The sequence below is a fragment of the Polistes fuscatus genome, unplaced genomic scaffold (genome assembly GCF_010416935.1).
Source record: "Polistes fuscatus isolate 324 unplaced genomic scaffold, CU_Pfus_HIC Scaffold12, whole genome shotgun sequence".
In the NCBI taxonomy this organism is placed as follows: Eukaryota; Metazoa; Arthropoda; class Insecta; order Hymenoptera; family Vespidae; genus Polistes; species Polistes fuscatus.
The window spans coordinates 6,703,666-6,726,491 of record NW_025113020.1 but is presented as its reverse complement, the minus strand read 5'-3'; the positions used below and the strand labels follow the sequence as shown (position 1 = coordinate 6,726,491).

At 35.4% G+C, this 22,826-nt stretch overlaps 1 protein-coding gene across 1 annotated transcript in view; it reads left to right on the top strand.

Annotated features, from left to right (window-relative positions):
• The window catches only part of LOC122513374 (serine/arginine repetitive matrix protein 2), a 205,319-nt gene that overhangs the window by 63,738 nt on the left and 118,755 nt on the right, over window positions 1-22,826 (top strand). The window contains 1 exon segment of the mRNA XM_043629696.1: window positions 4,956-5,058. Within this exon segment, the coding sequence (XP_043485631.1) occupies window positions 4,956-5,058 (103 nt within the window).

Here is a 22,826-nt window from a genome sequence, read left to right as displayed (position 1 = left end):
TAAATAAAAAATAAATTTTAATAAATTAAAAATAAAATTTTATTATTTATATATATAAATTATATTAATCTATATTTTATTAATTATATATTATAAATAAACATAAATAAATATATATATGTAATAATAATAATAATATAAAATAAAATTAATAATTAATATATTAATTATTATTATTAATTTATTTAATTTTGTTATATAATATATAATATATTATATTTAATTATAAAATAAACGTTTAAAAAAAGAAAAGAAAAAGAAAACGAATTACCAAAATAGAATTCATTAATTAAAATCAATCAACCTTCGTCGCGTTTACATAATGAATGTCGGGTGACCGATTTCAACATAGTCTTTTTACTCTTCTTTTTCTTTTTATTAAATAAAAAATACCCACCAAGACAATTATACGGACGAATAAAATGATATCGTTAAAATACTAATACTAGATTTTATTTCTAAGAATACCGATGATTAATAACAATTATAACAATAATAACAATAATAATATTCATTTCCATGTTATTGCAGAAACACGATAAATAAATAATCGCGCGAGCAATTATTTACATTGGTATGCACTTCATCAACAAAAAAGTGCGTGTGTGTGTGTGTGTTTGTTGCATGTTGTGTAAGAGTTCAAGTGTGTAGGTGGATGTGAAAATTTGCGTTGTGTCGATTCATAAAAAAAAAAAAATTACAAAACACGGGTATTGCGTACGCGTATAAAAAAAAAAGAACGACGAGTTAATGTTAGAAAAGAGAGAAGAAGAAGAAGAAAAGGGAAGAAAAAATGATGGGGGTTAGGGGGTGATAGGGGGGGCGGGAAAAATTGTGGCGTAGACACACGCGAAGCGTGTGGGGTTTTTTCATGTTGCCATTAATTAGATTAGCATATGTCGGAAAAATGAGAGCTGTCTGGTACACGTGTACGCACACAAACGCACAAACACACACGTATATGGAAGTGGGGTGAACGGAGGAAGATGAGAGGAGAGGTGGGGTTGGCTGGTTGGTTGGTTGGTTGAATAAAAACATAAGTTGTTTATTTCCGTTCGTAAGAACATTAACAAAAAAAGAAAACCTATTGACTCGATTCTCCGATCAATTTTATATGCCGTTGCTAAGAATTCATAGTAATGGAAACGTTTGAAATATTAATTTGTCGTGTGATCATTTAAATTTGCATTGAATTTGTTTTTCTGCTCATTCTTTCTTGTTTATAAAAATAAATAATTATTAATCGAACAATTTTCTATAAGGAAAATGGGTAGGTTGTTTAATAAAATAAAATTGATTAATTTAACAAATATGATTGTTTTTGGGGTTATTTGGGGGGGGATTATTTATTATGGGGGGGATTATTGGGGTTATATTGGGGGTTGGAAAGGGGATGTTAATCATCATTCATTTTATTTTATTAACACTCACGACAATTGGTACACTTATACACTTGCATAATTCTACGTACAAGTAATAATAATAATTAAATAATAGTAAAAAAAAACACACACACAGGGGGGCTGTTGTTGCTAAGAATTCATAGTAATGGAAACGTTTGAAATATTATTTGTAGTATGAGCATTTAAATTTGCATTGAATTTGTTTTTCTTCTCATCTTTCTTTTTATAAAAATAAATAATTATTAATCGAACAATTTTCTATACAGGAAAATGGTAGGTGTACCCTATCTGGACAACATAGTTTAGAAAAAAGAGTATTTTATTTATTTTAACAAAATACTATTGTTATTTGTTATATTGATTGATTGTTAGATTAGTAACAATTTAAATAAAAAAAATATTCGCTTTAATAATAATGTAATGCGTGTTCAAAGTATGCTAATTATAGAACAATAATACACTTCTTTATGGGGGTTGGAAAGGGGATGTTAATCATCAGTCATTTTATTTTATTAACACTCACGACAATTGGTACACTTACACACTTGCAACAAGTAATAATAATAATTATAATAATAGTAAGAACAAAAAACACACACACAGGGGGGCACATACACGAGAACGTATAAAAAAAAATGGTAGAAAATAACGAGACGTGCACTTGTTGAAAACAAATCACAAAAGTGTCATTGGGAGAGTATTTCGAAGTGATAGAAAGTAAAAAAAAATAAAAGGGGGTGGGGTTTAAGGGTAAGTCCCGTTGATTTAAAGTTATAGTATTGCGAGAATTGCAACAACAGGGGAGGGGAGGGGGGGTGGGGGTGTATGCTAGGAAAACTATTTATTTCATGGGCTTTACAAATGTATACGCACAAAAGTGTAAGTGTAAGTGTAAGTGTAAAAAAGTAAATGTAAGTGTTAAACGTAAATGTGATGACTTCTTTTTACGCGTTTACACACGATGATGATAAAGAAGAAGAAGAAGAAGAAGAAGAAGAAGAAGAGAGAAAGGGGTTAAGGGAGGAAAGTGGGTAGGGAAAGAAAAAAAGGGGATGAAAAGGGATGAAGAGAAGAAGGTTGGATGCAATGCATTGCTTTGTAACACACACACACACACATTTACACTTTACACCTACGTAATAAATAGATATGAGTATGCTGGTGCTGTTATAGTTGCAATTCCTCCCCCCCTCCCCCCCTGGCCCCCCGTTACCATTTTCTCTGCGAACCCTTCTCTTTAACATTTTTTTTTTTTTTTTTTAACTGAGTGATAGTGAGTGAGTGAGAAAGAAAGCAAGCATATAAGAGACACGTATATAAGTGTACGTGTCCCTATGTACTTTTATACGTATTTATGTATGTGTGTGTGTGTGTGTGTATGTTTGTGTATGTTCGGAATGCGACGGCCTAGGTGAAATGCCTGGCCACGTGCCAGAGACTTTAACCTCAATTTGCAATAAAATACAAGCTCTCAACGACGACTAACGCGAATTCTCCCTTTTTCTTTTCTTTTCTTTTCTTTTATTTTCTTTTGTGTTATTTTATTTGATTTTATTTGATTTTTGTTGTATTTGAATTTTATTTTATTTGAATTTTATTTGATTTTATTTCACGACCATTTCTTAGTTTCGTTACTCGTTGTCTACATTACATTTTTTATAATTCTTTATTATAATAATAATTATTATAATAATAATATTTATATAATAAAATAAATATTTTTATTATATAAATATTTATATAATAAAAAAATATTATAATAATAATAATATTATTATTATTATTATTATTGTTGTTGTTAAACTTTATCTTTCGACAAAAATATTTCAATTAAATTATTCTACTCGTTTCTTTTCTTTTTGTTTTCCTTTTCAACGATGAGACGAGACGTTAGTTAGTTTATTCGTGAATTATATTTTTATTTAAAAGAATTATTTTTCTTTCTTTTTGTATAATGATTTTATTTTTGTTAATTATTCGTTCTACTTTTATATTACGACAACGAGTCTCGAACGAGTTTACGAAGAAACGAGATAGAAATAATCACGCATGTATAACATTTATTTATTTAAGTTGTTTTATCCAATAGAAAAAAAAGCACAAAAAAATATCGAAAAGTTTTTATCGGTGTTTAATTAAAAGTCAATCATAATGCGAAATTTTGTTTGTTGGACGAACCGATATTAAATATTTATTATACTATATATATATATTTCTTTTTTGATTAACATTATCACGAATTACGTTATTTAAATATATATTTTTAAAATATATCTGCTAATTAATTAATCACATCGCAGAATAAATTTCAGATATTAAAAATGAATAATATTTATTACGAAATATAATAATCAATATAATATATAAATAGGTATATATGTGTGCGTGCGTGCGTGTGTGTGTGTGTATTCAGAGGTGACGGAAGTATCGATAAGATAATACTTATTTCAAAGATAACTTATCAAAGTGCTAACATTGATCAATTAATTTCATTAAAATGAACGATCTCTCTCATTCGACACGTGTTTATGTTAATCTTACAGATTATTTTTTCCTTTAAATACTTACAATCTTTTTTAATAACAACTGATCAATAATACACATTAACAATTCTAAAATTAGATATAAAAAACAATAAGATTCAAATAACACGATCACAGATGACCCCCAACCAACCTCCACATTGACAGAAAAAAATTCCATTGGGCTCCTCCAGCAAGGAGGGTGGGAGGGAGGGGAGGGTTGTGTGTGGTATTCGCACAAACGTTCGATTTTTATTCGAAAAACCTGGATCATCTATAAAAAGTATCTAAAAATGTATCTAAACTATTAGAAAACTTCAGGAATCCTTGGAACAACACGTAACGTTGTCATCCTGAGGTTTATCGGTAAAAAAATTGGGCATTGAAATGCTTCATCGTTTATTTCATCGAAGTTACCAGGTTCGCATATACCTGGTGACCTCTTTACATAGTATTACATTACACGACATTGCCCTGTGTGGCCTGTAAAGCTTTACATACGCAAGCAAGCACGCGCGCGCGCGCATGCTAACACAAAGCACCCGTTCCTCGGCGCGTTTATCTCAGGGCGTTTATCTCGGCGCGTCTACAACGGCACGTTTATCAACGGTAATAAATGAGACAGTTAAACAAAGAGAACTCCCTACCTCTGTCCCCTCCCCCCAACCCTTCCCCCTTGTTCATATCCCCTATCCTTTTCCAACTACCACTATCACTATTCGTACCTCCTCGTTACACCCACAATCCCTTTCCCCCTGTTTTACTTCAACAAGCTAAATTCTCTCGTCGTCTTGCTTGCTTGCTTGCTTGCTTGCTTGCTTGCTGGTTTGTTTGCTAGCTAGCTAGCTTTACGGGATTTAAACAAAAGGAAGAGACAGGATTTTGACGTTGAGATTATCACCAGATAGATTTTTCTTTTACGATTAGATTAGAAAATATTTCGATGTAAAAAGTACGACCCCGTTAGTTGTATACAAACAAGGGATCGTCAATGTATCGTTAATAATGTTATTGTCATTTTTGTTTTCAGCCCAGACCAGGAAGGAGGTCTCGTGGCCGTCCGGGAAACAACACAGCACAATTGCAAACAACTCCGAGAGTTCAGAGTCCGATTTCGCAGCATTTGGAGAAAGGTATTGTTCGAATAATTTCAATTAACGATGTTTAATCGAACCTAGAGTTTCGAGAAGTTACTTTTTATTTATTTTTCATTTATCACCCTCTCTTCATAGGTTTAACGGGTTTAACTGATGTATTAAAAATGTAGTCGAACGTTTTAGAAAGTTGGTTTCTTTTTCTTTTTTTAGAAACTATAGTAAACCAAAAGAAAATGTACTCTTAAGTTTTTCCTATTTTCAAAGTTTCACGTTTAACAGTTCAAATTGAAAAATAAGATACATTACCAACCTACCTACGTATAATCTTTTTAACGTTTGCGTTGAGAAAAGTATAAGTCAAAGTTTATCCCGTTAAATATCGATGAAAATGGGATAACAATAGAACACATGTGTGTGCCGCGGAATAAACTAACCTAAGTATAGCATCGGGGCTTGAGTTGTGGTGGGAGTGGGGGGTTGGGTTGGGTGGTTAAAGTTGAGGAGTGTGTGGATGGGTGGGATAAAATGGGGATGATGCTTTCGGGTGGAAATGGGGTTGGAGTTTGAGATGGGATAAACGACGTTAGATCGATTTGAGAAAAGCAAACTGTGTCTTGGATAAAAGGAGATACTAGGAAGAGTAGGAGTAGGAGTAGGAGTATGAGGAAGAGGAACAGGAGGAGGAGGAGGGGGAGGAGGAGGAGGAGAGTAGAACCCGACCCAATGTCCAGGTCTCTCTTCGGCGTGTGGTCGATGAAGCGAGGTCAAACGGGGTCGTTGAGAGTTGGGTTGCGCGATCGACCCAGGCAAAGGTCAGACGAAGACATACCATTGGACTAAAGCCCTCTCTTCTGAGGGGTGGGTGGGGGGACGGGTTCTCTCGTGAGACGGTTAGAGTCGGGGGGAGGGCTGGGGGAAGAGGGGTTCCATTAACTTGCTTCTGGAATTTAACGGAAGAATCTATCGGAGGTTAGGTGTGTTGATGTTGGTGAGAAAGGATCATGGTATGTAAGGGTGAGGGATGGAGAGGGGGAGAGTGTGGGCTGAGTTGGAATGATTTCGAGAGGGAAAGCGGACGATGCTCTCTCTCTCTCTCTCTTTCTCTCTTTCTCTCTTTCCGTATGAGAGAAATGAAACAAGGCGAGAAAGAAGACATAGAACTGTACCACTCTACAGGGTCAGACTGTCTACACTTCAGTAGTGTTAGTGGTAGTAGTAGTAGTGGTGGTAGTAGTGGTGTGATGCTGTTCTACGGTTGGGGTAAGGGAAATGATTCGAGGAACTACTCCTGAGAAAACCGGTCCACAAACAAAAGGTTCCTTCTCCTATTGGGCTGTCCCTTTCCTTTCTGTTCTGTACGTTCTTTTGCTGAAAAAAAAAAAACTGAGCAAAAAAGAAAAGGGGGAATGGGTTTGAAAATAAAATGGAGGAAACAAGAAGAAGAAGAAGAAGAAGTTGAACGGGGGCTGATTCAGGTAGACCCAAAAGGGCTGGGCGAGAGTAGTCTTGCCCAACATGTAACGTAGATACTTTTCTTCTTTTTCTTCTTCTTTTTCTTCTTCTTTTTATTTTACTGGAGTCCTTTGTTCACGACTGGAACTTCTCTCCTTTCTCTCCTTTTCTTTTCTCTAATCGCACCACCATTCTCACCTTACTTTTTTTTCTCTTCCTTCCTTCCTTCCTTCCTTTTTTTTTATTTATTTCAAACTCGTCTGGTAGTAGAAACGCGTGCTATATATTTTCTTTCCCCGAGTATCTTCATTTCCTTCAGTTCCTTATTTTACATTCGTCCTATGAAACTTTTCCGGTTCTTACAGAATAGAAGACCATTTTTATTGTTTCCCTTTTAGAAAAATCTTCATAGATCATCAATCCGATAGCGATTTTTCCGTCTATTCGATTTTTATCGTCATCGTCATCATCGGCGTCGTCTCATCTTTTCCTTTTTTCCTTTTGCCTCGTCGGTTTATAACACAGCTCAACGTTCGGTATAAAAGAAATAAAAAAAGGGAAGAAAAGTAATAATAATAATAAGAAGAAGAAAAAGAAGAAGAAGAGTAATAAAGTAACGAAATCCTCTTAAAACGGGAAGTCCCTTTGATGTGATTCCAGTCTTCTTCTTCTTCTTCTTTTTCATTTTATTCGTCGGCATAATTCCTCAACTTGTCCCGCCTTCCTTCTATACTCTCTTTCTGTTACCGCAGTTTCTCGTACCCTTGTATACGTGTGCTTGTGTGTCAATGTGTACGTGTACCGTGCAACCCATATACTCGTCTACTTTTCTTTTCTTTTCTTTTCTTTTCTTTTATTCTCTTCTCTTCTCTTCTCTTTTTTTTTTAAGCTCTCTTTCTTGCTCAGCCTCGCAAAAATAAACGGCAGCGGGTATAAAGCTCGTGTCGGGTGACACATTGCTGAAAATACATTCACCCCCTCCCCCCAGCCCACTCCTCATCCTCCATCTCCACCTCCTCCTCCTCCTCCTCCTTCTACCCTTTTTCCTTCTTCCTCTCAGTCACTCTCATTTTTTTCTTTCTATTTTTTTTTTGCTTTCCGTAGCTAGCAGCAGCACCACTTCGACTACACGGAGTAGTTGATACTCGGTGATAATTACCGTGGAAGGGTGAAAAGGAAACGTTTCGTCTATTTGTGGATATTACATAGACCCACACACAGACACACATACAAAGAAATCGTATTCGTAGGGAAAGTATATTCGTAGGTAGAAAAGCAGCAGACGTTTGCTAGGTTGGACCAATTACACGATAGATGCTGGTTGGTATGTTCATTCGTCTCTATAGCAGGAAATGACTGCACTCATTCGTACATCTTTTTCCTGCTAACCATACAGACGTTACCAGCGTAACTTGGTACACGGTACGTTCCGGTAATAATCAAAGATTCAATGGAGATGATCTTTCAAAACTGTCTGAACGAAATAGATCGAACGAAATAGATCTGACTCGTGACTAGTATCGGGAATAGATTCTTCTTCCCACTGTTTTCTATCTGACAGGAGTTACTTTCAATGCAAAGTCACCTGATTTTTAATGGTACATTCCTACCAATTATGCATGCTCTTTTTCTGTCTCCTCATATCCATCAACATCAACATCAACATCAACTTCAACATCAACATCAACATCAACATCAACATCAACATCAACATCAACATCAAAATCAACATCAAAATCAACATCAACATCAACATTATCCTAATCATCATCATCGTCATCATCATGTGTCGAGTAGCGTGTGATTTGTTAGAGAGATGACACAACAAGAGAAAAGTAGTATTGGTCTAGCCAACTAATTATCGATCATAGATCGATGATTGGATTCTTCCAGGCCAATGAACTCAATAAGAATCCAAAGCACCCACCTGGTGATACGAATAGTAACCAGTAATAACAGTCCTAGGGAACGTCGTATGGTGGTGGTGCTTTAATCAACTAGACCCAATTGGGATCCCTGTGCTAATTATTCGCAATAGTTGAACGTTACCAGTCATGCACCAGATTCCAATGACCCGATCCCCTTGATGTCTAAACTATCAATCACTTTTTATTCTTTCATACATACGCTAACGCGTGTTTCACCCTAACAAATCAATCCAACCATCATCCTGTCCATACTTTATTTGTGTGTTGTGTCGTCATTTCATCGGTTAGGTTCACTGTTGTAGATGGTCTTTATCTCTCTCTCTCTCTCTCTCTTTTTACTTTTCTACCAAGCATCGTACAGTCGTTCCGTTGAAGAAAGAAAGAAAGACAAGGAAAGAGTTTAAACCAAGGGGGAACTCGTAGCTACTGGTTTATACGGCTTGGCAGTTGGCCAATCCTGATCCAAAGTTCCCGTCGAGACACGTTTTTCTTCTTTTTACTTCTCCGGTTTCTCTCTCTCTCTCTATCTTTCTCTATCTTTCTCAATTCGTCTTCGTTCTTTTGGACTTTTCAAAGTCAGTGCTGTTCTAACGCTGTCCATTCCTCTCTTTCTATACTTTCTCTACCCATACGTCTACATCAACCTATCTATCTCTCAAACTTCTTCTTCTTCTTCTTCTTCTTCTTCTTCTTATTTTTCTTCTTCTTATTCTCCTGTTTCTCTTCTAACCGAACAGAGAAATGTGCGAGCTCTGAGGTACATTGAGGTCTTCGAAGAAATGCATCATGAGAACTACCAGTGTTGTTCTGATGATGTCGGTGTCCACCACGGTACTCTTTCTAATTCCATGCGATTTATTCTCGAACTTTTTACTCAACGGGATTTCTTACCTGGGTTACTCAAAACGTCATTTAACTGACCATGTTTACCGTTATCACTGATTACTCCTCTATGAGAGTTTAATGTTTTTCTTGCTTCCGCGTTAACAGAATTTTGCGTTCATTTCAAATGAATTGATAATTAAATGAACTGTTTTGAACAACAACAGGTTTAGGAATCTAGAACGGATTATACGTTCACACGTTTTTCAACCACAATTGTATTATATTATTTAATACATAAATGAGATTAATTGTTATTAGGTTTCATATAAATCATTATTTCTGATACATTATAAATAGAACACGGTGTCGTCTATTCATTGAGGATTCCAATCGAGTAACAATTGGAAAAGCTAATTCGCGTTTGTTGCGTATATAGAACACGCACATAAATATAGAACGCAGTTACACGTGCGACGGATTAAAACATTGTCGTGGCTCGAATACGTGATATATATGTTTAACGTTACGTGCGAGTTATGCCAGTGCAATTAAACGCGACACGCAAGCGTTTTAACGTGTGACATTTCGTATTTGCTATTACTTTTTTATTTTCAACTTATACGTTTATTCCCTATCAATTGTTTTCCCCCAAGAATCTCCCCTGATATCAGTTGGAATAACAAAATTAGTTATCAACATTATTATGCATCACATTTTTGGGTATCCTATATTTAGATAGGATTTGTTCTAACGGTAAATTTTGGGAATAGAAATTGTCTATTCATGCCAATCATCATATGAACCAACCCGAAGACTACAGTGATGATTTGATGATTTAACAATTAAATCAATAGGTCCAATCGTCAAATACAAAATAATCGACTGTATTTGTTCATGGTGTGCTATTTACTATGCGGTTTACTGATCATGGGAACGTTCATTTGCCCAACATTCATTATTGGTTATCAGTAATTCCAAATTGACTGCAACATGTTGAACACCAAAGAAACAATGGTCCTATAACGTATAGCGTGCTGTAATTATTGGTCTTTCTACTTCATTGATCTAAATTACTATGACAATATCAGAAATACATTGTAACCTTTTAAAGGAAAGCATCATTGTTAATGCAGATACAAGGTAAACAATATTCCATTCCAATATGATGGTAATTGTCAAGAAATTGATTGAACGTTTGCATGATAACGCGTGGGTTAGGTTTATTCTTCTAGATTAAAGTTCACGGGTATTATTATAAATTATATTCCTATTATACAATGGTTTTATAGTTGTCAATCGTAAACAAGAAATAATATTAAATAAAACATTTCAACAATAACTAAATAAAATAGTAGAAACGTAACAAAAGTCTAAACCCATTTCTATGGATAACATACCAACGTCAGCAACTCCTGTGCAATAATACGGAATACCGTGTATAAAATGGTTCGACATAAAAAAAGCTATATTGCAATAGGAAATGTAAAAAGAATATAACAAAAAAAAAAAAACATATAAAATATAAAATAAAATAAAAAAGAACACTTGCATTTCGATGGCTGCTGCCGTAGCACCAGCACCAGCACCAGCACCAGCCCCATTCCTGATAGTTGCTGTTGGACCACCGTTAAAACGTAAATAGTCCTTCCTGTACGTGCACACACTTACACACTTCTACACACGTATCTACGTTTATGTACACACATATATTCTTATATACCGGTTTTCATAGTCGCATTGCTATTGTTCTCGTAGGGTAGTAAAACGAAACTCGTCGCTCGTAAAAGCCCGAGCCCAGTTTCAACGGGGCGGTCGGCCCCGCTTCGAACGTGCCAATGTTGTTCTCTGCTTTATTTCGTTCAACGTTAGAGAAAACGAAACTCGTCATCATCCTTCCCCATTTGCACAACCCTGATCAATATCATTTATAAACATACATATATGAAAATAGTTATCTGATATCATTTATAGATCGGAATATGATTGTCCAACATAGTCCAACACAGTTATTGGGTTTATGCTTTTGACCATAACTTCGAAACACTTAAACATTAGGAAACCAAACTTTACATACGCAAACCCGTTAATACTGTCAATGTTTTGTCATACATTTTATTTCCAAAAAATATATATTTCAACATTTAGCAAGCTTTTTCAAAAGTATCCCAAATAAGTCGTTCCACTTATCATACGCGTATGATAAACGAATATAACTATACTTAAATTTATCCTCTATTTAATGATCGTCCATTTTATTCTACAGTCAGATAAATCGCAATTCAACTCAGTCAATGAGATTAATTAAATATCGATTTGATCGATTTACCTCTTTCTCTCTCATTCTCAGAATAGTGATGTATTGTAGGTAACGATTATTGCCGACAATGGGGTAAGGAAGGGGGTAGAGGGGGGTAGGGGTAGGGAAGGTTAAAGTGAATCAATTGGGTGGTAGACCTGGTATAGAATACAAGGGGTATTGGTTGGGGAAGGTACGAATTCGCTAAAAGTGGCGGTGATGGTTGGTGGTGGTGGTGGTGGTGGCAGTGGGGGGTGGGGGTAATGGTAAGTGGTGGGGATAGGATAGATAATATAGGATCTTTAACAGAGATTCGCTTTGCGACGGCGAATGGACGTTTGAGCGGTTATTAATGCATCGACATGCGCGAGCCATGAGCGCAAGCCGTAATTTCAAGTTTTAATTAACTTCAGTTTTAGTTAAACTTTTAATTAAACCTCCTAGCACGAGCCGCCACGGAGGAGATTCGTCTGAACACGAGGGTTAGATAGGGGGGGGGGGTTGGTTAAGCAAAAGGATGTGGCCGCGGACGAATGAGAAGCGAGATAGAAGAAGTTTGGTAGAATATTTTTTGAAAAATGTTGTGGTCCTATCCCCACCGCTGTCGTCATCTCCCCCTCCCACCAGGACTCCCACTCGTATACGGGAAGTGTGAAAGGAGAGACGTCGAAAATAAAAATACGCGAAACAAAATAAATGTCCTGTACGTCGAAATAAAATAAAATAAAATAAAATGAAATAAAATAAAATAAAATAAAATAAAATAAAATAAATAGAGGGATGGTAGTGGAAGTGGTGGAAGGGGGGAAGAATGGTCGAGAGAGAGTGGAAAAAAATAGAAATAAAAATCAAACACTCGTCGAATGATACCAAGAGGAAAGAGGGAAAGTTTGCTGAGTGAGGGAGAAGGGGTAGCAAAAGGGAGGGAGGGGGGGATGCGGGTATACCCGATAACGTTGCCAACGTTATTGATTCTCTCTTTTGCCATAGGGAAACACGTGGCATCCCCCAGTGTGTTTGTGCGTTTAATTCGAAACTCTATCGAATCATCGACAGAATTCTACGCAACAACTCCCTTCTACTATCTTTAGGAACGGAACGGAACGGGCCGGAATGAAACGAAACGAATTCATCGATTGACGTTCGACCAATACGCGTTGCGTACGGTTTACTTGCTTCTTTTTTTCATGCTGTTGTTTTTTTTCTTTTTTTTTAACTGTAATTAGAATTCACGGGGATGAAAAGTCTGCTGTGAATATGGTCGATATTGTTACTTGGGTTTAACATTTTTGATCGTAATTTCGAAACACTTGAATATTAACTAATCAAATTTAACATATATAAACAATCCATTTAACGTTGTACACGTTCATATGTAGAACACGTGTCGAGAAATATATACTAATGATTTTCGAGAGGGTTTTCGAAATTTCCAGGTAATAGTCGAGAGTAAAATCGTGAGATGCATTTCTGTTGTGTGTGTTTGTATATACAGTTAGATGTAACAATCATCGAGTAGTTAGAGGATAGCAATGAAAAGGGTGGTTAAAATATGAATTCGTGTGTATACATGTGTTTGTGTAGATACATGGGACGGGTTGATACATGGGGGTAGGGATGGGATTCGGTTGGGGTGGGATGGAGGGAAGGGAAGGAGTTAGGAGAGTCAGGTAGAGAAACTATATTTCGTTCCGGCTTAAAACCGAGTCAGTCGTTTCGGCCACTAGTTACGGAACTCGGATAATTATTGTTGCGAACTAACTCTCGGGGTTTTACTCTACTACCATTTGATTTCAGAAGCTTGCTTGCTTGCTTGCTAGCTACCGTCAGTTATACATTAAATTTTATCTACGTTATGTATCCATTCGAATAACACATTAGTAGTTTATTCGTTGCGATAATTGTTTGGCGAATATTTCTTTTTTTTTTCTCCTTTTTTTTTTAATGACATTTTATTTATAAACCTGTTAAGAACAATTCTTGAATATCGCAATCGTATGAATTTTATTTCATTTTAAAACACTGTTCAATGAAAGAAACGTCGAACAATATCATTTGGGGCTCCGTAGATACTGATTTTAGATTGATGCCGGATATATCCGGCGCGCTAGTAAAGAAAGGCTTAAACATACTCGTTGTTATTAATTCGTTTGAAATTTGTTTGATTTAATTAAAGACAAATGTGTTAAACATTTTAGATTGAATTTTGTATAAATGCGAATACGCATGGACAAATGTATATTAGATTTTTATCAAGATTGAAGAGAGCTTTCGAAACGTAAAATAATCTGAAAATTGTTCTTTTCTCGTATATACGTTTATATATATATATATGTATATATATAATCCATAATCCATTTCGGGGTAGTGCAGACAACCGTATATCTCTCTTTCTCTCTCTCTCTTTTCTCTTCCTCCTGTTTTTGTATTTTTTTTATTTCCTTTTCCCTCTTTGACTATTTTTCTCTTTTCCAACGTAGTGATATTAATGCGGAAAGGCATCCGGAAAAGCTTTTGGTATACAGAAACGAGATTTCGTATGAGTGAGAGAGAGGGGGGGATGGATTGAGAATGTGGTTGTTGCAATGTTAGGTTGAAAAAATAAAAATGAAAGGAATACGAACTGGTGGATGAAATAAAAAATAATAGATGATAAATAAAAGAGTATAGTATAATAGGGAAAGATAAAGTTGAAATTTTATGAGAATTTTTCTAACATTTTAATTTTCCATCTCCATTATATATTCTGGTATTATTATTATTATTATAATATATACTTTCACATGTGTATTAAAAGATACTACAGAGTCCCTATTCTGTGTTAAAACGAATATAATAATCCTGAAGTACTTTAATAGTTTCACTGACTTTAAATAGAATGTGTTGTTTAGAAACACACCACCGGGTGTATGACTTTCCAAATGTGTCGATGAATTTGCTAAGACCTTGAGAAGAGAGTTTAAACTCTTTAGAAGTCCATATCGAAAGGTAGATAAGTACCGGTATGTCTACCTGTCCGGGCACCAGCTGCTACCAGGATGGCTGCCTGTTAGAAACATCCTTCGTCAGGTTGCACCTGCGTTTGATGCACCCTTCATCTTCGTGTACCTGTGTATGGAAGTACCTGTTCGTGTGTGCATTCGATCACGAAGCAAGTAAGCAAGCAAGCAAGTGAGTGAGTGAGTGAGTGAGTGTGCAAACCAATGGAATCCAAGGATGAACAGCTGCGTTGAAACTTGCCTTTGGCTTATTCCCTTCGATTATGCAACCGGTCGAAGGGCTGAGGAAAGGGAGGGAGCGAGGGGGACCCCGTGTTACACCCCATGGATATACCCCCATTTAAATCGGACATTGCGTGCGTGATATATTTCCCAAACATACCATTTGCATCGATTCCTTCTTTTCCGATGAAATGATTTTTCTGCTTTCATTGCTTTATTATGTTTTTTTTCTTTTTTTTTTTTTATTACGTTGTTGATTGTTGAAAATTATACCTCCAACATCGGTTGGGATCAACTTTGTATCGTCTTTTCAGAATTACCGGGTTCCTTTTCTTTAATAATTTTCAAACCGAACCATCACTTTAAACACGCTATCCTACAATTTATTTTATTTCTCGAATACAGATTAAAGTATCGTTACTTCATGGGTACACACAACACTGAAACAATGTTAAAACAGATTTGGTATCATCTTTAGGATTGTTAATTCTTTCTCGAACAAAATTTTTAAACATCTTAACTATGTTAGAATTAGACAGGTGTCATCTAGAAGAAGATGTCAATACGACGACTGACAGAAACTGAGATCAAATTTTCTTATCTACTACTATTACTACTACTACTACTACTATGTTTGCCATTTGGCTATTCGCCAGGTTTGAAGAAACGTGCCTTTGAGAATCCTACTCGAAGCTTTGCTATAAACTTTTCTCCTTATTCCCCTCACCTCATCCTTCCCTACCCAACCCTACCCTTCCTTGACACGACCCTCTTCTCGTCACTCCTCACTTGACCACGCAGTGATAGATACCCACCGAATTTCACGCACTCTTAGCTATTTCTGTACATCCGGGTCGTGGACTGACTAATAGGAGAAACAGAGAAATACAATCTGACGTGAGTTAGAAAGAGACTTGAAAAATAAAGAAAGGAAAAGTGAAGTTACGTGAATCCCCGGTAGAGTAGACGTTCTCGTCGTGGTTTAACGACCCCCCCCTCCTTTTTTCGTAATTTTCTTTGCTCTCAATTATCTTTTTCCAAACAATGAAACTAAAGGGAACCATTTGCAATTAGACTAATCTTGTAAAAAAACTTCATTATACATTTATCTTCTTTATTTTTTCTTTTCTTATCGACAATTCCATTTGAGTTGTCCAAATACTTCGAACACTAATTGAAATTTGATAAACGTGCTGCTGGGCGCTTAAAAAGGCCTCTTTCTTTTGCTTAGTTCCTCAGCCAACCGTTCAGCGTCGCTACTATCGCCTAACCTCCTTTTGATAGATCTTCAATTAATTATTTTTCTCTCGTTGTTGCAAGATTGTAGAAGCGTTTTACGAAGCAAACCTTCATCCCGAACGTGTGCCCAATTGTAGGATTCGTGAAAAAATTGGGCCTTTGGATTGACTGGGCCGGGATTCGAACCACGGATTTTTCGGTTTTTGGGCTACGCTTTTTATCCATTGAGCTATCCAGGGCCCACCGTCCAATCCCTTCGCGAATGCTTATTCAGGGTTACAAAAATGTAACCTTGAAAAACAAATCTGTCATACCTAAACTAATAATTTCTTGCGAATGCATAGTACGATCAGTTAAAGTAGTCTGTGTTTTATTTCATACTTTAAATGGTCAGTTTAATTATACTATATGTATATTAATAGATTTCATTATATTATCTACATATGTGTATGTGTGTGTGTGCAACACATTGCAGAGTTTGGAATTCAGTGAGATTGATTTTCGTTCTACTTTATTCTGATTTATTCTCGTTTCCTTCTAAACACGAAACGTTCTATACGCTTTTCCTTGGTGTACCACTCATCCATCTATCTCTTTACGTATGCGTACATGTATGTGTTTGTGTAACTTATCACATTCGTCGCATTCTAAACGGCATATTTCACGTGCCAACGTAGGATAGCCTTAAACGTATTTTCTCTATCTTTCTCGCTCTCTTTGATACCACGGGACTCTGTAATAACCGTTTCTAACATCAGCAAAGACGGAACGTGAATTCCAACGATGATAATAAATTCCCAACTGCACCGTATCTATGTTTCTCGTACGTGATGTTATGATACACGTATGTGTATTGGGTAACTGTATATCTGTTAGAATGGAAGTCTTGTCTGAAAAATAATTTCTATTCTGTTTTATCTTTTTGGGCTTTTTTTTTATTCATTAGAATTTGATATCAAAAGACTTAGCAACCTAAAGAAATAGAACATTCGGAGAATCGAATAAACCAAACTGTATATTCCACTCGGAACTGCAGAAGTTGAAAACCACGTTATTCCTCGACAATCCGGGAGTTGTTAAGCGTGCCGCATAACTTGCTCGTCCCACAGAAATTTCCAAACTTGATCGAACCATAGAGAGAGAGATAGGAAGATGTTAATGTGAGTAAGGAGTAGATAGAAGAGGAGTGGGGAGGGGGGTAGGGGAAGAGATTAGCGGTCGACCACGGTCGCTGGTTGGAACGGCAGCTTGGATAATTCGCCGTTTACACCGTAATTTCGATTTCTCTTCGAATTCCATGAAGCCAGTAGGAAACAAACCACCCCTCCCCCCTTTTGGCCTACGTTTTACGAATCTCGCCCCCTGACGATTCCTCTTACACCCCCCGCCCAATTTCTTCCCCGTTGTCGTACACGGCACGGAAACAAATAGTCCAAAGTGAATAGGAATCAGTGAGTGGGTTGGTTGGTTGGTTGGTTGGTTAATCGATCGTTCATTCGTTCATTCGTTCATTTTAGAAAGAGATAGATAGATAGATAGATAGAGAGAGAGGGAATCTGAACATGGAATCGAGTAGTTATCAAACTAGTTTGCGAACGATTTCATTGCATTTCAGCGTAAACCAACCCCCCTTTAACAATCCACCGTTTATCAGCAGCACTGATCTCTTCCGCATGACTACGACTATCAGAAACCTAACCTAACAACTCGACGTGTATAGTTCAAAAACGTGTGAAATTTGAATTCTTTGAACATCTGACATTAATTGGAGTCTTTGATAAATATCACTGTTTGTATTGGCTAACAAGGGGTTGGCTATTTAAATTGGATACACCTTTATGTATTATGAACGGTGGTGGTAGTGTGTTGATGGTAGCTGGTGTTGGTAACGTGAAATTAGGGTGCAGGAATTTTCGTTGGGAATCCTAAAAGTTTGTTGATATATAAACGTGTATTATTTGGAGATACGTTGTTGGGGTTTACTCGGTTTTCGGATAATTAACATACAAATTAGAGGGTATAGACAATTCTTTCAGAATTACCTCTGTACACCTCTAATTTACATCTAACTAATTTATTACTTCTTTCACATTTAAAACGTGTGACCCCCGTAGCTGTCTACTCCGACTTAAGTTAACCCAACTAGTTAAGTTCGTATAACGTCGGGGACAAAGTGGGGAAATGTTGGAAAGTCCCCTCAACATGTTGATGCCAGAGACACGCACAAGAGGGGGGTTAATCGTTAACCCGTAAAGAAAAATAATAAAATAAAATAAAATGAAGAAGAGAGGGGCAAATAATTATTCCAGACACTAGGAAGACGAGAAGATGAACGAAGTTGTAGTCGGGGGTTGGGTTGGGAAGGGGGGTTAGGGGTGCATCTCAACCACAAAGCAAACACACTTCGATGACGCGTAAGAGGAGAGGGATTGTGATTTGTTCGAGTTGATTACACCACATATATGTATAAACGCAACCCCTTTTCGATAAACATACTGGCCAGGTTGAATGGGTGAACGGCTTGGATGAAGGCAAGCACCCTGTTAGCTTCCTCCCCTAAACACCCCCATTCCCCTTACCCTTCATCTTACTTCTTTCTATTTTATACCCATTTCTATCCTCTTTCTCTTCCTTCGTTCCTTCGTTCCTTCGTTCTCTTTCTACTGCACAACCCTTATTTTGCGAGCAAGCCAAAGCAAGCCTACGGTAGTTGAGGAACGAGAATACAAGGGTTGTTTCGAGACGACGATATCGACCCACCCCAACCCCCTTCGGTTTATACTCGGCGTGCTTGCCGAGCTTAAAGAGGACCCCTCTTAAATGCGATGGTGCCTTTAATGGGTACCAACATCATCTTCTTACTTTATTCCTATTACTTTTTTTCATAGTATTCAAATCTAAGAATTTATATTAAACAAATGAAAAACAACGCGCAATTTAACAGCCCCCCCCCCCCATGAATTTTTATTAAATATTTCTCATTTTGTTTTTTTTTTTATCGTAATATCAGAACATTAAAGTATAAAACTTCGGATTATTTGAACGAATGGTTTTATATTTAATTATCGTAAATTACACGTGTCTGACTCGTGGTACAAATTTCTGAACACGCGTCAGACTCGTTCTTGCCGTATTTCGTCGAATTTTCTTTTTATCACGAGTCTCACTCGTTGTTGTTGTTTGATTTAACAGCCCCCCCATGAATTTTTATTAAATATTTCTCATTTTGTTTTTTTTTTATCGTAATATCAGAACATTAAAGTATAAAACTTCGGATTATTTGAAGGAATAGTTTTATATTTAATTATCGTAAATTACACGTGTCTGACTCGTGGTACAAATTTCTGAACACGCGTCAGGCTCGTTCTTGCCGTATTTCGTCGAATTTTCTTTTTATCACGAGTCTCACTCGTTGTTGTTGTTGTTGTTGGATAAAGGGGTTGATGTTTATGAAAAAAATCAACGAAAAAAAATAGAAATAAGAAAGTGAGCGAGAGAGAACTGTATACACGGAAATTAATTAACTCTAACATGAGCTTTTGGAGTGTAAGGTTAGCTCGTTACGAGTAATCCGCTTGAAATGGAATCAAATAAATTACCGTGAACCCGCAAAGTTGACGGAAATCGTATCTCAAAGAAAAAGAGATAAAAAAACGTAGAAAGAGCGAGTAAGAAGACTAATGTAAACCACGAACAACTATGACGACAGTGATGAAAAAAGTAGGAAGAAAAGATGCGAGAAGACGAAAACAACTAAACAGGGATGTAAAAATCCTAAAACTCACCGCCAATTCCTTTTCTCATTTTTGGTTTTACTTCTATTCCGCGTTTTACCGGAAATACCGGCTTACGTTCTGCTCGGAAAACGCGAACCTGTAATTGTGTGTCACGTAACGCAAACAAACAATTCTTGTTAACCGAGATATACAGAAAATACACTGAACGATGCAGTAATACTGAAGAAAAAAAAAATAAAAGAAGAAAGAAAGAAAGAAATTAATAGTCTTGATGTAGTAATTAACGTTTCTTCAACTTTTTTCTGCAACTCATCGTCGCATCTATAGAAACACAACATTTATTTGTTCATATCTCTTTTCTTTTAATTTTTTCAAGAGATTTAAATAATATATATATTTATTCAAATATATTATATATATAATAATTATTATTTTTCTTTTTTAAGTTATTTTTTTTCTTTGAAGTTTTATTTTGAAGTTATTTTTGAGATTATTGAGGTTATGTTCGTTTTGGTACGGCAAAGAAGTATAACTTTTTACGTGCGTACATAAGTACACACACCAGTTTTTTGTTTTGTTTTGTATTCTTTCTTATATATGTAATATATCGATCGATTAAAAATATGTTTCCTTTCTTTTTTTTTTTAAAGTTATTTTTGAGATTATTGAGGTTATGTTCGTTTTGGTACGGCAAAGAAGTATAACTTCTTACGTGCGTACATAAGTACACACACCAGTTTTTTGTTTTGTTTTGTATTCTTTCTTATATATGTAATATATCGATCGATTAAAAATATGTTTCCTTTCTTTTTTCTTTTAAAGTTATTTTTGAGATTATTGAGGTTATGTTCGTTTTGGTACGGCAAAGAAGTATAACTTCTTACGTGCGTACATAAGTACACACACCAGTTTTTGTTTTGTTTTATATTCTTTCTTATATGTAATATATCGATCGATTAAAAATATGTTTCCTTTCTTTTTCTTTTAAAGTTATTTTTGAGGTTATTGAGGTTATGTTCGTTTTGGTACTGCAAAGAAGTATAACTTCTTACGTGCGTACATAAGTACACACACTAGTTTCTTTTTTTATCGAAAACTTCTTTTACAAGTTTATTACACACACACACAACAACGACAAAAATATTGTATAAAAATACCTATACGAATGAAAAAAATATCGCATAAAAATACCTATACGAATGAAAAATATAAATCAAACGTAAACTTTCAAGCCAACTCTCGAGTACTCAAAAAGAAAGAGAGGAAGAGAGAGAGAAAGAGAGTGGTCAAAGTCGAGGAATATAAAAAGAAAGAAACGAATGACCCAAATGGTAAAAAGGGATAAAAAAAAAAAATAAAAAGCAGCGCGTACCCGTGGAAAATATTTCGCCATTGTTCGAGATAAGGGCTACGTGGTAACATAGAATGAAATTCACGAAGGACATTGGATTCACGAGGGTGGTGGTGATGGTGGTGGGATAAAAGGGTAGAGCGAAAAGGGAAGAAGGGGGGGAGGTGGGGAAGGTGGAGAACGAGGGTGAAAAGGGGGGGGATGAGTTTGGCGTGCTCGTAAAAGGCGAAATATTACCTCCGATGCGGAGCCATAAAATCGAAACCAGATTCGCATCAGAGAACACGCTTATACACACACACACACATACATCCGGGTATATAAACAAATACAATTGTACGTGTATGTATGTATGTATGTATGTGTGCGCGTGTGTATAATAAAAGGTGGACTAACCGGTATGGGATGCAGAAGTAACCTGCAATTCCTCTTACATGGATCCTTTTTTAGGTACGCTTTAATCCTGAATTCGTACGCAGTGAATGCATTTGTTTTGTGTTTGTGTGTTGTGTGTTGTGTTGTTTCTATGTGAAAGAGAAAGAGAGAGAGAGAGATCGTGATAAAGTATTCGATTCACGTATCGTACACATTGTCTTGTCAATCGAATCACGAATCCCATCGATATCCGTCCACTTTCTAAACGATCTTAGAAATGGAACTAACGATACGACATCCTCCTTATTAATCTTCAAAATGATTTAACTTAATCTGATGATCAATTATTTACGAATTATATTTTTCCATTCGTATAGGTTTATTTATACAATCATTTTCATTCTTATAGATTTATTTATATAATAATAATGTAATATAAAATAATTAAAAATAATAATATAAAATAATATAATACTAATAATAATAATAATAATAATAATAAAATTAATATATAAAAATAATATATTAATATATAAAAATAATAATATAAAATATAAAATAATATATAATAATAATATAATATTAAATAATAATAATACTATAATAAATAATAATAATAATAAAAATAATTAATATAAAAATATCATCATTCCTATATAAAAAATAATAATAAATAATATTAATTTAATTTCAAAGTATTAATTGATAAAATATTTGACGAACATTTTTCGTATAGTGTAACGTGTGATAAAATAAGAAAAAGAAAAAGAAAAATAATATAGTAGGTGTTGTGGATTTAAATAGAATCATCCCTCTGTGATTAACGTCAACTATGCAACGGTGTATATAGCAATTGGTTTTCTTTCTTTCTTTTCTTTTCTTTTCTTTTTTTCTTTTATCCACTTTTATTCTTCCTCTTCCTCTTCTTCTTCTTCTTCTTTTTCATTTTTTTTTCTTTTTAACTCACCTCGAGGGATTCCGCAGAAGAGTAAACGAGAAAGGTGGAAGCTTGTCAAACCAGATTTCTGTGTACCATGAGGCCAGGTCAGTTTTGAAAAAGTATCAAGGTTGACATTTTATTCGATTTAATATAATATTCTTGTTAAATATTAATTTTAAAAAAACAAACAAACGAACTGACGCTTAGAATATTTGTGAGTGAGAAATCAAATATCATTTACGAAAACTTTTCGATTTACGAATTTAACCGGGTGTGTTTTATTATAAACGGATATTAAAAGTGGTCAAGAAAAATATAATATGCAAGAAAGAGAAAAGTAAGAATATTAAAAAGAGAATAAGTTTGTATGCGTGTGCGTGTGTAAGAGAAAGAGAGAATAAATAAAAAGAATGAAAGATGTTGAAATCTCGAGCAGCAAA